General features: G+C 33.6%; 1 protein-coding gene across 3 annotated transcripts in view; it reads right to left on the reverse strand.

The window, feature by feature from the left end:
* LOC108912459 overlaps nucleotides 1–18,576 on the reverse strand; it is a 122,793-nt gene that overhangs the window by 14,603 nt on the left and 89,614 nt on the right. For all 3 annotated transcript variants that reach the window (XM_023455941.1, XM_023455942.1, XM_023455940.1), the window contains exon 15: nucleotides 5,478–5,510. In XM_023455941.1, coding sequence (XP_023311709.1) covers nucleotides 5,478–5,510 — 33 coding nt within the window. The remainder of the gene's footprint in view (nucleotides 1–5,477; nucleotides 5,511–18,576) is intronic.

An 18,576-nucleotide genomic window follows, 5' to 3' on the forward strand; every position in this document is an offset into this window, starting at 1 on the left:
GTTTATTTAATATTAGCAAGACATTAAAATATATAATTTTCTGAATTCCAAACTTGAAAAATGAATATTTGTCATAGGTGTAAAAATATTGCTTAATCCGGACCTGATCACAAGATGCGCGGTCAGATTACCACGCACACTCCACTTCCACGCAATTTGACATCACTGGTATAATACCCGTGCATTGAAATTAGATACAGCCAGTCTAGGTGGTCTATGGTTACAACTTACCCAACAAAGACCCAACCTTCCCATCCAACTACTGGCCCATTAGCCTGCTCCCGGCTATGCGCAAAGTGGTAGAAAAAATCATACTAACCCGCCTAAAAACCCACTCCCAAGAACTGCGAGTCATTCCAGACGAGCAGTTCGCCTTCCGACCCAATCCCTCCACCGAACTCCAAATCCTTCGCCTTACCGAGCACATCACGGCGGCCTTCAACAGGGGGCAGTCCACTGGTGCTGTCTTCCTGGACGTCGCAAAGGCCTTCGATACGGTTTGGCATGAAGGCCTACTGATGAAAATGCTCACCAACCAATATCCCATATCCTTTACCAAACTCATAAAATCCTACCTACACCACCGAAAATTCCGCATCCAAATCCAAGATTCCCTTTCCACCACCCGTCCCATGGAGGCCGGTGTCCCCCAGGGCACCGTCCTGTCCCCACACCTATACACCATTTACAACTCCGACATCCCACATCCCCCCAACACCAACATATACTTATACGCCGACGACCTGACAATCACATCCCAATCCGTAGATCCTAGATATTCCGTCTACCTCCTCCAAAGCTCCTTAGACCAACTTGAAACCTGGTGCAACAGGTGGAAAGTCAAAATTAATCCCAACAAAAGTTCGGCTATCCTTTTTACCAAACGAAAAATCCCACAAAACCTTGACAGACTGACACTATCCCAGGAACCCATCTCCTGGAATCGACAAACACGATACCTGGGCGTGACGATGGACCAGCGTCTCACGTGGAAACCGCACATCGTGGAGACGGTGGCGCGAGCGAAGACCACCAGGGCTAGGCTCTATCCCTTACTCAAAGGTGGAAACACCCTCAGTTTAAGGAATAAGCGAACGCTTATCAAGGTGGTACTTCAACCGCAGCTAACCTACGCCTCCACGGCGTGGGGTCACGCGGCAAAAAGCCACTTAAAGTCATTACAGGCTGTGGAAAACATAGCCCTCCGCACGGCCACCGACGCGCCCTGGTACGTAAGAAACACTGACATATTACGAGACTTACAATACACAAACGCTACACAGACAATAAGACAAAACGCGGAGAAACGATTTGACGTAGCCGCTAGACATGACAATCCCCTCCTCAGGCAAGCCGTTGACTACGTACCCGACGTGACCGACAAACACAAAAGACCTAGACACCAACTTTTTGACCCTGGGTGACCACCCCAATGACCCCCCCCCTGCCCGCTAACCTTTTCTGTTTCAGAGACAGCCAGGATCAAGAAACGAAGACAACGACACACACACACACACATACACACCCCCCATACCCTCCTTACCCCTCCCCTCCCGCGCTAGCCTAAGGGCCACCTTAGCAAAGCGCATCCCAGGCTGCATAGCCGCACTACCCTACCCAACCATACCACACATAAACATGACACTACCCCCGGGGTTTACACAGACGAGCCGGCGAAGCAAGAAGAGCGCCAGAAGAAAGGGCCCTAGCCGGCGGGGCCCAGCCAGGACAAAAGGAGGTCCCACAAAGCGCCTACACCGGCCGCATTTGCGGTCGGGGTAGACGACGGATCAATCCCACCTACGAAGGCTGTCCAGGCCTACACGAGATGAGGCAGGATAAAGAGGGATAATCCCCCTCGATCCTAAATCATTGAGGCCAATTTCTAGCCATAGAATAATGGCGCGGTTACAACAAAGAAAAATTTAAAACAGTGTTTTGTTCTTGCAGGCTAGCAAAAACAATTTCAATGTTCTTTTTCAACTAAAAAGAAGACACAAAAACTTATCAAAATTATTCATTGCCAATTTTATTGAACAAAAACAATGGTTGCGGTTAAGTCGGTCAGGCATCAGATGTTGGAAAACGTTAGAAGACATTTTTATTTAGGACGATTAGGATGTGGCCAAGACGTTCAAGGAGCTAATTTATCATCTTCGTTGCAAGTTTTTTTTAGTTTGCTGTAGCGAATTTCGTCAAACTGATGAATTTATTTTTTTTACTGCTAATTTTTGCAGTAAATATTAAAACAATAGTATTTTTGAATACAGAATGAAAATACCTTTCAAATGAGGTATCACAAGCCCATACTTCCCTTTTAAAAATTTGGGGGTTGTAACTGCCATTCGAAAGGGGTTGAATTTAGGGATGAAATATTTACGTTGCAAGATGTCATTTCAGAATCCAAAATGGACGTGCCTCGGGATTTTCTATTAGACAAGACGAAAACCTCGCATTCGTGGGAGAAATTTTCCGACTCGATATTTTTTCATATTCAGATTCGTGAGATGTTCCTAACATGAATCAAGGTGATGCCGGCCGGAAATCTGGTGCCTATTTGTTTAAACAAATTTTTTTTAAACAAATTGTAAAAATAGTTTTTTTCACTACGGAATTTTTTTTTTAGGTTTTCTGGCACTATAAGCAAATAAGTTCCCATGCACTATGCCTCTAAAATTGAGTTTTAAAATTGTAAACAATTTAAGTTGCTAAAAATGCGAAAATGACGATTGTGTGACGAATGACATGTTAAGGAACATCTGACGAATCTGAATATGCAAAAAAATCGAGTCGGAAAATTTCTCCCACGAATGCGAGGTTTTCGCCTTGTCTATAAAAATATACACAATAATTGAGATACTGAATTTATTTCATTTGGCTGTTCCACACTGTATGTATTATACAAATGTCTGAGTCAATAAAGAACGCAGCTGTCATAATTATGGGTGACCAAATTTTAGAAATTTTATAATATTAAATGTATTACACTTACCAGATTCTATAATTTCTTATCCCTGATGTTAAATATATTGACATTATGACATGGGACTTTTAATTACATCTTATATGAAGCTGTGCCTTGAGATTTGCTTGGTTTTAGGAAGGGCTATGTTCCCCAATGTCTCGGACAATTATGAAGGCACTGTATAAAAAAATTTAAGATACCTTGATGTAAAACGATTTTATTGGGTTGGTCTTTTAATCGAAAGTCAAATGCATAAAAGAATCCGACTCTACAGAAGCTCTACTGGATCTTTTTATTATATGATCTAATTTTTGTGTTCAATGAGTGTAATACTCCGATGCATTTTGCTGATAATCACAATTTCGATTTTTTTTTTCCACCATAACGCAATACGAAATCAAGTTTACTGATGGTATTGCCACCAAAAAATCCACGAGGAAACTGTTGACGAAATAAAACCTCCTCAAACAATTAGATTCTATGATGAAAATTAATGGCGACAGTGTTAATAAAAATTTGTCAACAGATACAGAAAAAATCTAGTGGCCTGCAGTTTTTATTACAGAGAATCTTTTTCGAAATAAATCATACGCCACTGACTAAAATAAAAAAGATGTCATATTTGGAATCACCAGACATTTTACAAGCAAAATATGTATACTAGTTTCATGTCCATAAAATGCATTTGCAAGAAAAACTGATTTTCATTCAGTATTATTATCACTTTGTACAGTTGTGTGAAAATTCTCTTCCAATATTTTATGGACGGATATACATAAAAAATATACAGGGTGAGTCAGTTTTTTGTAGACAAACTTTAACAGGAGATAGAACACATGTTTTTAAAATGAAAAATTCCTATAAACATATGTCGTAGAAGGCTTCGTTTCCGAGATACGAAGTGTTGAATATAATTTTTTTTCTCGAATATTCATTATAACTTATAAACGAATGCTTAGATTTTTTTCATGTTTGGGAGATAATGCCTATTAATTAAGGGGCATAAAACAAGCGATAAAAATGTTCAAAAACTTGCACAGTGGCGGAGTGGAGTGGGTGCTCAACCCCTTTCGTAAATAGAACACTTCTACGCCAATGGCTATTTAAAAAAAATATGTTATTTAACTTTTCTTTTTCAAAACATGTGTTCTATCTCCTGTTAAAGTTTGTCTACAAAAAACTGTCTCCTCTGTATACAGGGTGGTCCAGATTTTAATAGACAAACTTCGGGAAAGTACTAAACAACAAAAATTAACATCACTTTGCTCTATGAACATAGGCGCAAAAAGCCACTGTTTATGAGATACAGGGCGTTGAACAGCTTCATCAAATTTATCCAAATTTGGTACATATTTTTTTTCGAATATTTCTCCTAGTTCTGTAGCAGACAGTCCAAATTAAAAACCAGTGGCGGAGAAACATGGACGTTGTTTCCTTATTTAGAGTAAAACTTCTACGCCACTGAATAATTGGTAATATTCACCCAAATTCGTTTTATTTTCCTTATTTCAACGCTTTATTTACTTGGATAATATGTCTCATAACTCGTTCGTAAACAATTCACTTTTCGACAAAAATAAAAGAATGTTTTTTCATCCGGAATATTTCAGACCGTTATAAAATGTATTCATATTACCAATTAATTCAGTGGCGTAGAAGTTTTACTTTAAATAAGAAATCGGCATCCTCGTTTCTCCGCCACTGGTATTTGAATTTGGACTATGTGCATACAAAACTAGGGAAAATATTTGAAAAAAAAATGTGTACCAAATTTGGATACATTTGATAAAGCCGATTTCCAGATATTTAAATTTAAATTGTTTTATTTTTGTTAATTTCAACGCCCTTTATCTTATAAACGGTGGCTTTCTGCGCCTATGTTCATAGAGCAAAGTGATGTTAATTTTTATTGTTTAATAGTTTCCCGAAGTTTGTCTATTAAAATCTGGACCACCCTGTATACAGTCGAGGTAAAGTGCTAATTTACATACATTAAACCTGTGGGGAATATTTATCTAAACATATCACACTTTTTGGTTTTTATAAGTGATGTACAAATAACCAAATCCACTTGTATGTACCTGTCTCAAAGGATTTGATACATGCTGTTAGATGGCAGCTCTTGCCATTTTTGCTCACACCAATTTGTCTACTACATGACAGCAAATGGAACAAATCAAAGAGTACTACAGAAAATACGCTAATGATATCAACTGCATGTGCATTAGGATTAACACGGTTAAAGTTAAATTTTTACTTTATTTAAATTTAGGAATATTCTTTTATATAGTTTTTTTTATAAGATTTAAGCACATTGATGTATCAATTTTACGAATTGGTTCTTCTTAAATACTTGTAAAATAAATTAATTTGAAGTTGTTAGGGTCAAATTCGGTCGGTACAATTTCAACTATGACAATTTTTAGCGGGTTGCCTTTATGTGACGTCACACTAAAAGAGTCTATTATGCAGTACTAGGAACACTAAAGTTTTAAAATTAATAATAACTCACCTGCTGTATCGATTGTTTGTGACCGTATTCCTCCTGAAAGCAAAAAAAGAAATATTGATTACTTCAATGTAGACAGTACATTTTTATAAGTAGGCAAAAATATTGCATTTTTGCAATATTGCAATAATAATTTGACACTTCAGTGAGTAAATAAGACGCTGAGGTAGCGGGGGCATCAGGATTTACGTCGTAGTTCGTGGTTTCTTTCGATCATCAGTTTATCTCGCACATTAATATACAGGGATGGCCAGAAGTACGGAATAAAAATCTTTTGAATGAGTTATTTTTTTTAAACGCCGGAACACGTTAACTGATTTTGATTTTTTCCCATCTTTCGGTTATGTAATAATAAATATTTCTTCAACCCCCTAACCCCCAGCTACCCCTACTTTTTTTTTCAAATGGAAACATAAGGCATGAGGGGGCTCGTTGAAAAGCTTATAGAAAACTGAATCCAGGCATACCAAATAAACAAGTTTTATTTTTTCAATAGCAAGATTTTTAGGGTTGTATGGAACACCTACTTAACAAGTGAAATAAAATTTAGTTATCTTCAGTGNATAATATACCGGAAGAGGGTGTGGACGATGCCGATGGGGATAATGTGCCAAGAGCGGGTGAGTTATTCCAACGTGAAAGTAATACTATGTCAAGCTTTTAGTGAGTCACCAATATAAATGTTCTAATACGTGTAATTTTTGTAATTTGTAGAATTTGATATAGTTTATATTGTGCGACAGTTTGGCGCAAAAGCAATAATACATTTTTAGTGGTATTTTGAATTCAATATCACGATAATTTTTATCTGTTTTTGTAAATACTTTTTTCGGATATTTCTTTTTTTCTAATTTCAAAAATCAATTTCAAATTCCGTTGTAAATTTTTCATTGTCTTTCTTTGTGCTTTTGTTTTTTTCGTTTTATTTATCTCTTTTCACGAGATGTGGTTAGTCATACTTTTTTTGTGTGTACATTTCCATCTTTTTGTTTTCTCTTTTGCCGTGTTAAATAATCACAGTTTTTCAAGAAACTTTTTGGAATCATTGTTTTCATTATATAGTAATTATATCCACTCTAAATGTTCGCCTGTAATACAGGGTGTTTGGTGAGTATCTACTAACCTCTTAGGAACGTATAGAAGGTTTCAAAATGGTGCTAGAGCATCCTATAATATTTTTCCTAGTGATCCTATTGACGGAGGTATCAAGCTGCAAAAGGGTACCTAGAAATTTTAAACCACCTTCTAATTTAAAGGGAAAAAAAATTATAAAGGAAAGTAGTGTTATTTTAACCTTCCCTGTACGCTCCCGAGAAATTAGTAAATACTTATCGCACGCCCTGTAGACTAAAAAAAAATTGTTATCGATTCCAAAGTTTACGTGAGGGTGGATATTTCACGAACGGTCGTTACAACACCACCTCAATCACTTTCCTTTGCTTCGTATAGAATGGTTGAGGGAACAGGGCCCCGAGTGGTTGGCAGGCAACAACGCTGCGGCACAGGCCCAAAATAACGTGCAGCCGCAGGAGCGTGGCGATTACGCTAATGTCCAGGCGGACGTGGCGGGGAGATGGGCTGGCGAGGGCCACGATTGGCTGCAAGGTGATAACGCTGCCCCCCAGGCTGCCGAGGGCCCCCCTAACATTCCGCCGGAGCGTGGGGATTATGTGGAACATGAATTGCCAGGTGCAGGTGCGTTACGTTGCATTATTGGTTTTTATATTTGGTTACGGGTAAAGCGAGGTGTATATTTTCGGTGCTCGGGAATAGGGTTTCGTTTTATTATTAGAGTTTGGCCTGTAATCGTAATAGATATTGAATTCTTGAAAAATTTATATTTTCCACGAGGTGTTTGAGATTAATTGGCTAAACTTAGAATTTGACTTTGGGCGGTGAAAATGAGAAATATTCTGCAAAGAACATCGCTGATAAGGCTCTTTTTTCAAAAAATAGAAGAAATCTACATAAAAATTTGTTTATTTATGGAGCTTTGCTGCTTTTTACCTTTAACTGTTGATTATATCTGGATTTAATGAATTTTTAATTTAAAATACATAAATAATTAGCTTAAAAGGTTGCAAGTTTGTCTATTAAAAAAACTTTTTTATATAAAATTTGGTATTGTTTCGACTATACATTTAATCTTTCACATCATTATTCCGTAATAAAGAATAATCTTAAATTGGTAAAGATAATAAAATTGCATGTTTATTAGACTGGGCCAAAAAAATCGACTATTTTTTTTTGAAATACTGTTTACTATTTTTACTATACTATTACTAGAAGGGTACAAAATAGGGTCAAAATGCGTACGATAATATTTGGGTCCGCTTACTTCGCTCTAGAGTGATATGACATTGTTTTCTTATTTCGTTTCCTAGTAATAAACAAGCTATATAGCCTAAGTGAAAAATAAAAGTACATATTTTGCAGCCAAGTGACAAAAAAGACTCACTTTGTCAACTGAAAATTTAACGAAAATGTCCATTTTTGATGACAATTTTCGAAAAAAGTTATTTATATCAATGTTTAGTTATTTTTGTGTTTTCATTTACAAGGTTTTGTATGACATTATAGTCATTTATTTTAAATAACTCTATAATATGTGTACGTGTTTTGTTTTAGTTTAAATTTATAGTAAAATTGAAACTAGTGAAGTTCTTTGTTTAGTGTACCAATAAAGTTATTTATTTCAATGCTTAGTGACGATATACTTAGTGTAATTTTGTGTAGTTTCTGTATGACATTATGGAAAATCATGTGAACGAATCAAGAGAGTTGATATGGGTAGAGCCTACTTTTTCTTGAAGAATAGGATGTTGCTGAAGGAAGTCGATTATCAGATGGATTATCCTGAGCGACAAGTGCCAAATAAGAAAATGTATGCAAGTATGGAATCTTTGAACACCAATACGACGCGAACAAACTGAGAGGGCACGAAACTTAGAATCAGAAATTTAAAACACTGTCGAAGAGAATTCTGGTACTAATACTCGAAGATTACCCACAACATTTAAAATATGTCATATGAGTACACAACAAACACAAGCTTCACTCACTATATCTATATCATGTTCAGCAAATCCAGGCAGTGAAAGATTTACCAACACGTATAGAATTCTGCGAGTGGTAGGTATAGAGAAAATGCAACGAAGGAGACAATTTTTGGCTCAAGTGTGTTGAGGCGTGTTAGGACACAAATGGAAGAAATTTTGAATATACCTACGCAGTAAAAATCAGATGAGCAAACAGAACATTTACTTATTTTTATATTTTATTTAACAGTATTTTTCATAATATTAAAATTTTAACTGACAACTGGAAATTAATTGCGCAAATTGTCAATGTCAGACGTTAAGTACTTATGGATATGCTTAGATTAAACTTGTAATCAATATTTTTTTTGTACTACTGTAAAAAAAGTTAAACTTTTGGCACAGTAGGTAGTGCAATAAGTAGTAAATTTTGCACGATCGTAGAAAAAAACACTTGTAGCATGTCCACATATTCATCATTAGTAAAATTTGGCATAATTCTTGTTAATTTACACCCAAAAAGTATTTAGCTGATAACAGTGACAACTTACAGAAGAGTTAATTGTGACAACTGGCATGACAGCAGCACACTTAGTTTTTCTTTGATTGATTGCAATCATATACGGTGTGAGGTGAATGGTAATACATTTTATTTTTTTATTAATAAACGAAAAGTTTTAAAGGAAAATTGCTAGAGAGGTAAAAGTTTCTAAAAGAACCAGTTTATCTAATGCGTATTTTTGGATATCGAGTTTTTACGAAATATAAAAGTTATGGCAAAAAATGGCTTGAGGGGTGGTTATTTCAACCCCTTTCGAGGGGTTAAAATTTTCGAAAAATAGTTGAAAACTCGCATCTGTATTAGTAAACAACCTGTAAAAAATTTGTTATTTGTACCTCGTTCGGTTTTCAAATTACAGCCAATTATCATAATTTTTTGGAAACTTTGATGGCCCATATCTTTTCAGGGGTGAACATTTTACTAAGGCGATTTTTTGTAGATCGTGTTCTTTTGAAATATAGATTCACTGGTATCATTTATGCTATTCCAATCAAAAACACCCTGTATAATTATTACTCTTTGTGTTTGCTGTTAGATAACTTGTTAGGTACTTTTTCACGGTATTATCTTTTTTAAAAGAGTTAAATTTTCGTTTATGTGGGATGGGAGGGCCTTAAGCGGGTGGTGTGAAATTTTACTTTCTCCTAAAACCTTGACAACAACGCATACCGCAGTGTTTATGCGCTGCAACTAACCCGAGAGATTGTTCAATGTCACACTGTCCAGCGACGGGGTATGAGTTATGAAAAAAAAGGTTAAAAATGTGACTTCTATTCAAAGTTATAGGACCTTGTATAAAAAATTTATTTTCGTTTATTCTTTATTTTTCTTAGAGATGATAAATTTTATGTTTGGTTCGTGGACAGTAAAACGAAATGGTAACCTAAATGATTGATATTTTAAAGGGGTGATAAGTCCATTTAGAGCAACTCGCGCCATTATTCCATAGCTATAAATTGACCACAATGATTTAGGATCGAGGGGGATTATCCCTCTTTATCCTGCCTCATCTCGTGTAGGCCTGGACAGCCGTTCGTAGGTGGGCCCCATCCGTCGTCTACCCCAACCGCAAATGCGGCCGGTGTAGGCGCTTTGTGGGACCTCCTTTTGTCCTGGCTGGGCCCCGCCGGCTAGGGCCCTTTCTTCTGGATAGAGCAACTAGGACATCTTCGAGGACACCCTGTTACTTACTTCAATTCAATAACAAGAATATAAGTGTTCGTCCCCCACACATCAATATGAGAACGTCCCATTTTTGCTCATACAAATGCATTATTTCCGAATACGAATATGCAAGTCATAGGAATCGACCAAAGAATGATAACGCCGACTAAGTGGTTATATGGTCATCGTTAACATCAACAACGTCTTCAAAACCTTTCCAATTTGAATGGAAAAATACAACAAATTACATGTTCTATGAAAACAATTTGCTCAACCCCAGATAAAGTGCTTATGAAATGAGTGAATGATGAAATACACTGTTGTGTTCCTTTCCAATAAGTTCAGTCAATTATGCAGTGCTAGGAATACTAAAGTTTAAAAATTTTCAATAACTCACCTTGTGTGATGATTGTTTGTGTCAGTGCTCCTCCTGAAAGCAAAAAAAAGATTGATTAATTCACTGTGGACAGTAAATTTTTATAAGTAGACAAAAATATTGCATTGTTAGAAGAGGTAGGCTGTAGGTAGGTAACGAATTATAATCAGAGGAGAGAATTTCGGTAACAATACAGAACTATAATACTAAGCGTAATTACAAATTGGTTTTTATATACACAAAAAAAATAAATAGAAGGTAATCATAATAGAATAATAATTTGACACTTCGGTGAGTATGTAATGAACCAGTTTTAGTTTTAGTTTTTACGCTATAGATTTTGCCGTGTATTGTTTATAGGATTATTGTAGTCTAGGAAATTTTTATTAAAAATATATTATTTATTATATATAATTTTTTTTAAGTTTCAAATTTTCAATCTGGAATTTTTTTTTATTTTTTGGCCTTAGTTGCAAAATGAAATATACGACGCACGCGCGTGATATAGTTATATATTATTACATATTCAAAAAGCTTATGAAAAGAGCTTTAAGTAAAAAAAAATCGTCAAGATTCGTTGAAAAACAACGGAGTTACAGACTGTCAAAGTTGACGGCCTATTGTCAAACAAATTAAGTTGGTAGCGGCAAAAAAATTCTGTCATAACCGGCAACCCGAGTACTTTCCCAAATAAAAATACTTTATTTGTGGAAGTATGTTAAGTACATAAGAAATTTTGTCAAAGTCAGTGGGTCCCTTGATATTTCGGCTAGGGTGGGGCAAGCGAACGACATCAAACATCGCGTTTGAAAAAACTCATTCTCACTCTTCAAAATCAATGGCGCAACTAGAATAGAACTTTTCTTGGGAACTATTTACGATAAATCGAATAATTTGATCCTACGTTTCGAAAGGAATCTATTAGAATAGCTCAAAATTACGAAAAATCATGAGAAAAGTCATTGATTTCATTAAAAATTACAAGTGAAATTATTGTTGCATTTTTATTCAGGAAAAAAAATGGTTATAAAAAATTCTGTGTCCTCGACGCCGACTAAGTAGTTATATGTAATCGTTAACACCAACAACGTCTTCAAAAGCTTTCCAATTTGAACGGAAAAACACAACAAATTACATATATTCTACGAAAACGATTTGCTCAATCCCAGGTAAGTACTTATGAAATAAATGAATGATGGAATACATTATTGTGTTACTTTCCAATAATTTCTGTCAATTATGCAGTACTAGGAATACTAAAGTTTAAAAATTAACAATAACTCACCTTGTGTGTAGATTGTTTGTGCCACTGGTCCTCCTGAAAGCAGAAAAAAAATTGATTAATTCAATGTAGATAGTAAATTTTTATAAGTAGACAAAAATATTGCATTTTTAGAAGAACGAATTATAATCCGAGGGAGAATTTAGGTAACAATACAGAACTATAATTCATACTAAGCGTAATTACAAATTGGTATTTATACATGGTGTTTCAGAAAGACCTCCCGTAAATACAGGGAGTGATTGTACGAAAAAAAAAGAATTTTTCGTCTTATGAACTATATGTCTACTTATCTCCTCTTGTTTTCGATATACACGGTGGTCCAGATTTTAATAGACAAACTTCGGGAAAGTACTATGCAGCAAAAATTAACATCACTTTGCTCTATGAACATAGGCGTAGAAAGCCACCGTTTATGAGATACAGGGTGTTGAAATTAACAAAAATAAAACAATTTTTTTAAATATCTGGAAAACCATTTCATCAAATTTATCCAAATTTGGCACACTCTATCTATTAAAATCTGGACCGATTTTCGAGATGACCTTTTTTTCTAAAAATCGTTGTAAGTCGAAAAATTTGTAATATTTTTCAAATTAAAAAAAATATACTTTTTTGCTTGCCGGCTACATTTACAGCAAGTAACAAGTTTCAAAACCTTTGCAAGAGATACAGCAAAAACAAAAAAGACGATTTTTTACGGTTTTTTCGATATATCTTGAAAAGTAATATAGCAATCGATATATTTAAAAATACAAATCGATAGGTTTTTTTAATAGCTACAACTTTCTCATTTAACTTTTTTCGATTGGAGTTCCAAGTTTTTTTTTATTAGCAAAAAACCGTTTTTTTTTACTTTAATGAATTTTTTAGGTTAACTTCACCATTTATGCGCCACAGGAAAAATACACCATCTTTCTTACAACTTTTTTTCCTATATCACCATATTTTTTGTTGTCAGCTGGTATTTTTTGTAAATTTAACATAAGGCCAGATTGGACTATTTTTAGTATTCATCATTGTTTATTATGACAAGTATATCTAAAAAATTGTGCGCCCTTTAAACTTTAATTTAAACCCACGGTACGCGATAAACTTGTTGAAATTTTCTTAATTACCAATCCTGTCAATCGAAAACCACGCGATCGATCGATTTTTAGGGTAGAATTGACATACATATTATTGTGTATGACTATTTGTTTACAAAGTTTCATCAATATTTATAAATATTTACTTATTTTAAAAATTGCTCCAAACATACTATTTTCTACTATTTCTCGCCAACTGTTTATGCAAAATTCAACTTTTTTGATTCGCAGTTGTAACAATATAGAAAATCGTCAAATAAACAAAAAATAAAGAATGACTTTTTTTGATTTTGATTTTTCAATGTTACAGGGAAAAATATGTCGAAACACGGACCATTTCTCGTTCTTTTTTTATGTTTGCTGTTCCCCTGAATTTAGCAATGGCTTTTTAGAATAATAAAACTCGGATTCTTATTCTACATAATATTTGTGATTTTTCTGTAAAACAAAATAGATGAATTTAAACACAAATGCCAAAGCCTACTAGCAAGTCATAGGAATCCATAAAAGAATGGTAACGCCGAGTAAGTGGTTATACTCGTATGTAATCGTTAACACCAACAACGTCTTCAAAAGCTTTCCAATATGAGCAGAAAAACACAATAAATTACATATGTTCTACGAAAACGATTTTCACAATCCCAGCTTATGAAATAAATGTAAAATAGAATACATTATTGTGTTCCTTTCCAATAATTTCTGTCAATTATGCAGTACTAGGAATACTAAAGTTTAAAAATTAATAATAACTCACCCTGTGTGTGGAATACTTGTGTCATTGCTCCTCCTGAAAGCAAAAAAATAAAGATTGATTAATTCAATGTAAACCGTAAATTTTTGTAAGTAGACAAAAATATTGCATATTTAGAAGAGGTAGGCTGTTTAACGAATTATAATCAGAGGAGAAAATTTCGGTACAATACAGAACTATAATTCATACTAAGCGTAATAGTCCAACCAAATTACACTTGGAGAAAAAAAAATTGTTACCTGGACTTTTACAAGTGGAAATGGTAAAAGGGCTTATAATAAACCTAAAAAAAATAAATGCGTGAGCAGGGGCGGCGGAGGTTTGATTTGGGGGGTTGAAAAGTTATGAAAAATTGTATCATTGGGATTTCTGGCGAAAGTTGACGTTAAACAAAAAAGTATCCAATACAAAAAATCTACAACTTTTGTAGAGGCCACTTTTTAATATAACCTTAAAATTTCCGAGAAAAATGCGAAAAACAGGTATTTTTTCTGATTTTTCGTTTTTTATTTCTCATTTTCGCAAAAATAATTTAATTTTGACAAAACTTGGTGAAAGTATACCTTTCTCTATCTTAAATAACCCCACATTATTTTAGATTTATTATTTTTCCTATGGACTATACCGAAATTTTGCTTCGTTTTCGTACTATATTTAAAAAACTACAAAAGCGCTATTTCAGCCCTCTAATTTAATAGCACCCCGCGGTTTTTTCATTTTTAATGACCCTTCGAAAAAGTCATGTGATGAAAATCCTTGAACGTCTTATTTCCTTCCTTTTTTGCAAAAAATGAGAATTAAAACGTATAAGGGTAAACGCGACGAAAATCGGAAAATTGACTACGTTTGAGCGGCCATATATCAGTCAATTTTCATCCAAATATACTCTACAACCTCTTGTTTTGAAGGAAATTTTATGTACTTTTTTTTCTATGAAGCAATGCCTATACCTATCTCTGCTCGGAAAAAAGTTATTTGCATAAAGTAAAAAAAAAACAAGAAATTGAATTTTTTGCATTTTTTTGTTAAATTGTTTTAAATATATTTGCAGATAACAGAGCTTGAATTCAAAATATTAAAAAAGTGACCAAGATACAGGTTCTGCTGAATTTTAAAAAATTGAACTTAGTTTTACCCAAAATCTATATAGCAACTGTTTTATGTGATGAATAACATCCCGGGACCATATCATCGAGTACAGTTTCTGTTGATTAAAAAATTTAGTTGCATGCAATTGTTATATACAGAGAATCTTTTTCGAAATAAATTAAAATAAAAAAGATGCCATGTTTAGAAATTTTACAAGCAAAATATGTTTACTAGTTTAAACTAAACAGGGTGGTCGTACATTGTCTTATATTTTCAGGACGGATGTAATAAAAAAAAACATATGTACTTTTTTACTCGTGGAAAATCTCTAAAATTGATTTTTTGGTAATAATAAACATTTTTATATTTTAAGGTATACCTACACTATTTTTTTATACTTTGTTATTTCAAAAAACGTCGAGTAATGTACGTGTTGCAGCACACTGCATATTATTTTATTTTTTTAATTAATAATTTTATCGTTTATTACAGTAAGTTAACAAAATTAATTGAAAAATGTTGAATGAAAAAAATAGAATAAACAGTGTACCTGAACATACATATTTCTTTTTGAAAAATATATTATATAAGTTACTAGTCAAACTTAATTTTCTGAGAGATAGCATGTTTTTTCTTTAAGATTTGAGCTAGCATGTTTTCCCAGCTCAATCTGAGGTGGCATGTTTTCCACACACAAGTTTAGGTAACATTTTTTCCAAGTACAATTTTATATAGCATAGTTTCCAAGTTAAATTTGAGATAGCATGTTTTCGTAGTAACGCGTCGATATGTAATCGTTAACACCAACAACGTCTTCAAAAGCTTTCCAGTTTGAACGAAAAAACGCAACAAATTACACATGTTCTACAAAAACGATTTACTCAATCCCAATAAATAAAAGATGGAATACGTTATTGTGTTCCTTTCGAATGATTTCTGTCAATTATGCTAAACTTAAAAATTAATAATAACTCACCACTTGTGTTGATCTCTTGTGCAATAGCTCCTCCTGAAAGCAAGAACAGAACGATTGATTAATTCAATGTAGATAGTAAATTTTTACAAGTAGGCAAAAATTTGCATATTTAGAAGAGGTAGGCTATTTAACGCATTATAGTCAGAAGACAGAATTTCGGTAACAATACAGAATTATAATTCATACTAAGCGTCATTACAAATTGGTTTTTACATACAAAAAAAAATAAATAAGTAAATAAGTAAAACGTAATCATAATAATAATTTGACACTTCGGTGAGTAAATAAGAAGTTGAGATAGGGAGCCCTTTAAAAATTTACGTCGTCGTTCCTGGTTTGTTTCGTTCGTCAGTTCAATTCACACATTAATATGTATATATTTATAAAGAAATTTAAAATACCTTGATGTGAAGCGATTTTCTTGGGATGGGGTTCTTATCGAAACTCAAATGCATAAAACAAACCAACTTTACTCTCTCCTGGATATTTTTATTACATGATCTAATTTTTATATTCAATGAGTGTAATACTCCGATGCATGCGGCTGAAAATGAACAATTTCGATTATTTTTCACCATCCCCCAATACTATTTTAGCCGGTATTAGGCTTACTGATGATAATATTGCGCCTAACAAATCCACAATGAAACGTCGACGAAATAAACGTTGACTTGCAACAACTGAATTTATACGCAAATAATGTGAAACACAAATACGTGCTGTGTAATCAGTGTAATTGTTAATGACAAATAATGATAATTAATGTTCAAGACACTCCCATAATAGCAATCCTTCAAACAAATTGAAAATCTGGCCACAAATAAAGTAGTTATTGCATGCTTAAATCTGCCAGTGCATTATGGACTTCCCTGAGATAACAGAGCAGAGCTTGAACACAAAATATTAAAAAAGTGACCAAGTGACCAAAAAAGGGACTTTTCTACTATAATTAAAGAAAAACTAGGTCATTAGTAACCTTTATTTCAAAAACATTAAAAAAGAACTACATTATCCCAATACAGGATGTCTGCTAAAGACAGGTCCTTTCACAATTAGATTCTATGATGAAAATTAATGGCAGTAGGTATAGCTTTAATAAAAATTTGTCAACAGATGCTTTCCTTTCAAGATACAGGGTGTTGAATTTTAAAAAATTGAACTTAGTTTTAGCCAAAATCTACATAGCAATTATATTCTAATTATACATGATGAATAACATCCTGGGCCATACCATCAGGTACAGTTTAAGTTGATTAAAAAATCTAGTGTCATGAATTTATTACAGAGAATCTTTTGAGAAATAAATGATACGCCACCGACTAAAATAAAAAAGGTGCCATATTTAGAATCCCCAGACATTTTACAAGCAAAATATGTTTACTAGTTTCATTTCCTTAAAATGTATTTGCAAGAAAAACTGATTTTCATACAGTATTGCATAATGTATTATTATTATCATTGGTTATAAATGTCACCTTAACTTTCCGGTTTTTAAGTTTATTTAAAAAAATGCATATAAAAAGCTTAGGCACTAATTTAACGTATCATACAACGAGATAAAACTTTGTACAGGGCGTTTGTACCCTGATGGTCTTAAATTGTCTTCCAGTATTTTCAGGACGGAAATACATAAAAAAATATAAGTATGTACTTTTTTACTGATTTTTTTATAGTTTTTCATTCAGTAATAATTCAATATGACGCAATTAATAAAAAATAAAGTTGACAAGAAAATGACGATGGCTTCTCGGAACAGCGACTTTGAATGCACAGTGAAATTCTTCGCAAAAAAATGTCGCGATAAAGTTTTTACAAATTTCAAAAATTCCTAAAAATATCCAGTCTTTTATTTTAAATAATTCAAATTCTATAGCTAAAGCTAATCTACGAGCTCCAGCAAGTAAGCAACAGAAAATTAAAAGATGCCGAGATTATTTTATTAAACGTTTCACATTACTCTGTGAATTTAGATTCTTGTTGGATACAAATGCTAAGATAACAAATAAATAAAACTAGAAAATAGAAGGAAATGAAATCGGGATACTATGTGAAGTCCAATTCTGCATGAACGCGCGACTAACGGCTTTGTAACAGCATTAGTCCAGAGATACGAGGAAAATAAATGACCTGGTGGTGACTGCCGAGTAGCCAAGGATCTGTAAAGTTTTTCATACAATTTGGGTGAATTTTAGTATAATATGTGCAAAATCGACACACCATCAGGTGAGGTTTTTTAATAATTAACAATAAAAGGTCTAAAATAACCCAAAATATCACTTTTTTGCCTACCAGAAAAAAAACGATAATTTTTATTATAATGTGAAAGTAACCAACTTGTAGGGAATAAAAAAACCTTTAAAATGGCGGTTTTTAAAATCCGATACGATAATTTGTTGCTCGGGAAATTGCAAAAAACTGTCAAAATTCGATTATTACTAAATAAACAAGTTTTGCAAAAGTCAACCTACGACTTTCATACTGCCTAATTAGTTGGCTTTTATAGTCCTTAATATGTGATTAAAATTTCAGACCGATTCATCCAACAGTTTTTGCAAAATTCTAAATGTTTATCCCAGAGGCATTATTTTTGCAATAACTTGACACGCAAAATTACCAAGATATTTTAATTCTGCGGGTGTCATATGAAAGAGAAACACTTCTTTTATTGGAAGAAATTATTTTATTGCAAAAAAATTATTTTTTACCACTGCAAAAACGTACCACAAAAACACTGTAATTTTTGTCTTATAAACAATTAGAATAAATTTGTTGCTAG

This window comes from Anoplophora glabripennis, unplaced genomic scaffold (genome assembly GCF_000390285.2).
Source record: "Anoplophora glabripennis isolate ALB-LARVAE unplaced genomic scaffold, Agla_2.0 scaffold35, whole genome shotgun sequence".
Taxonomy (NCBI): Eukaryota; Metazoa; Arthropoda; class Insecta; order Coleoptera; family Cerambycidae; genus Anoplophora; species Anoplophora glabripennis.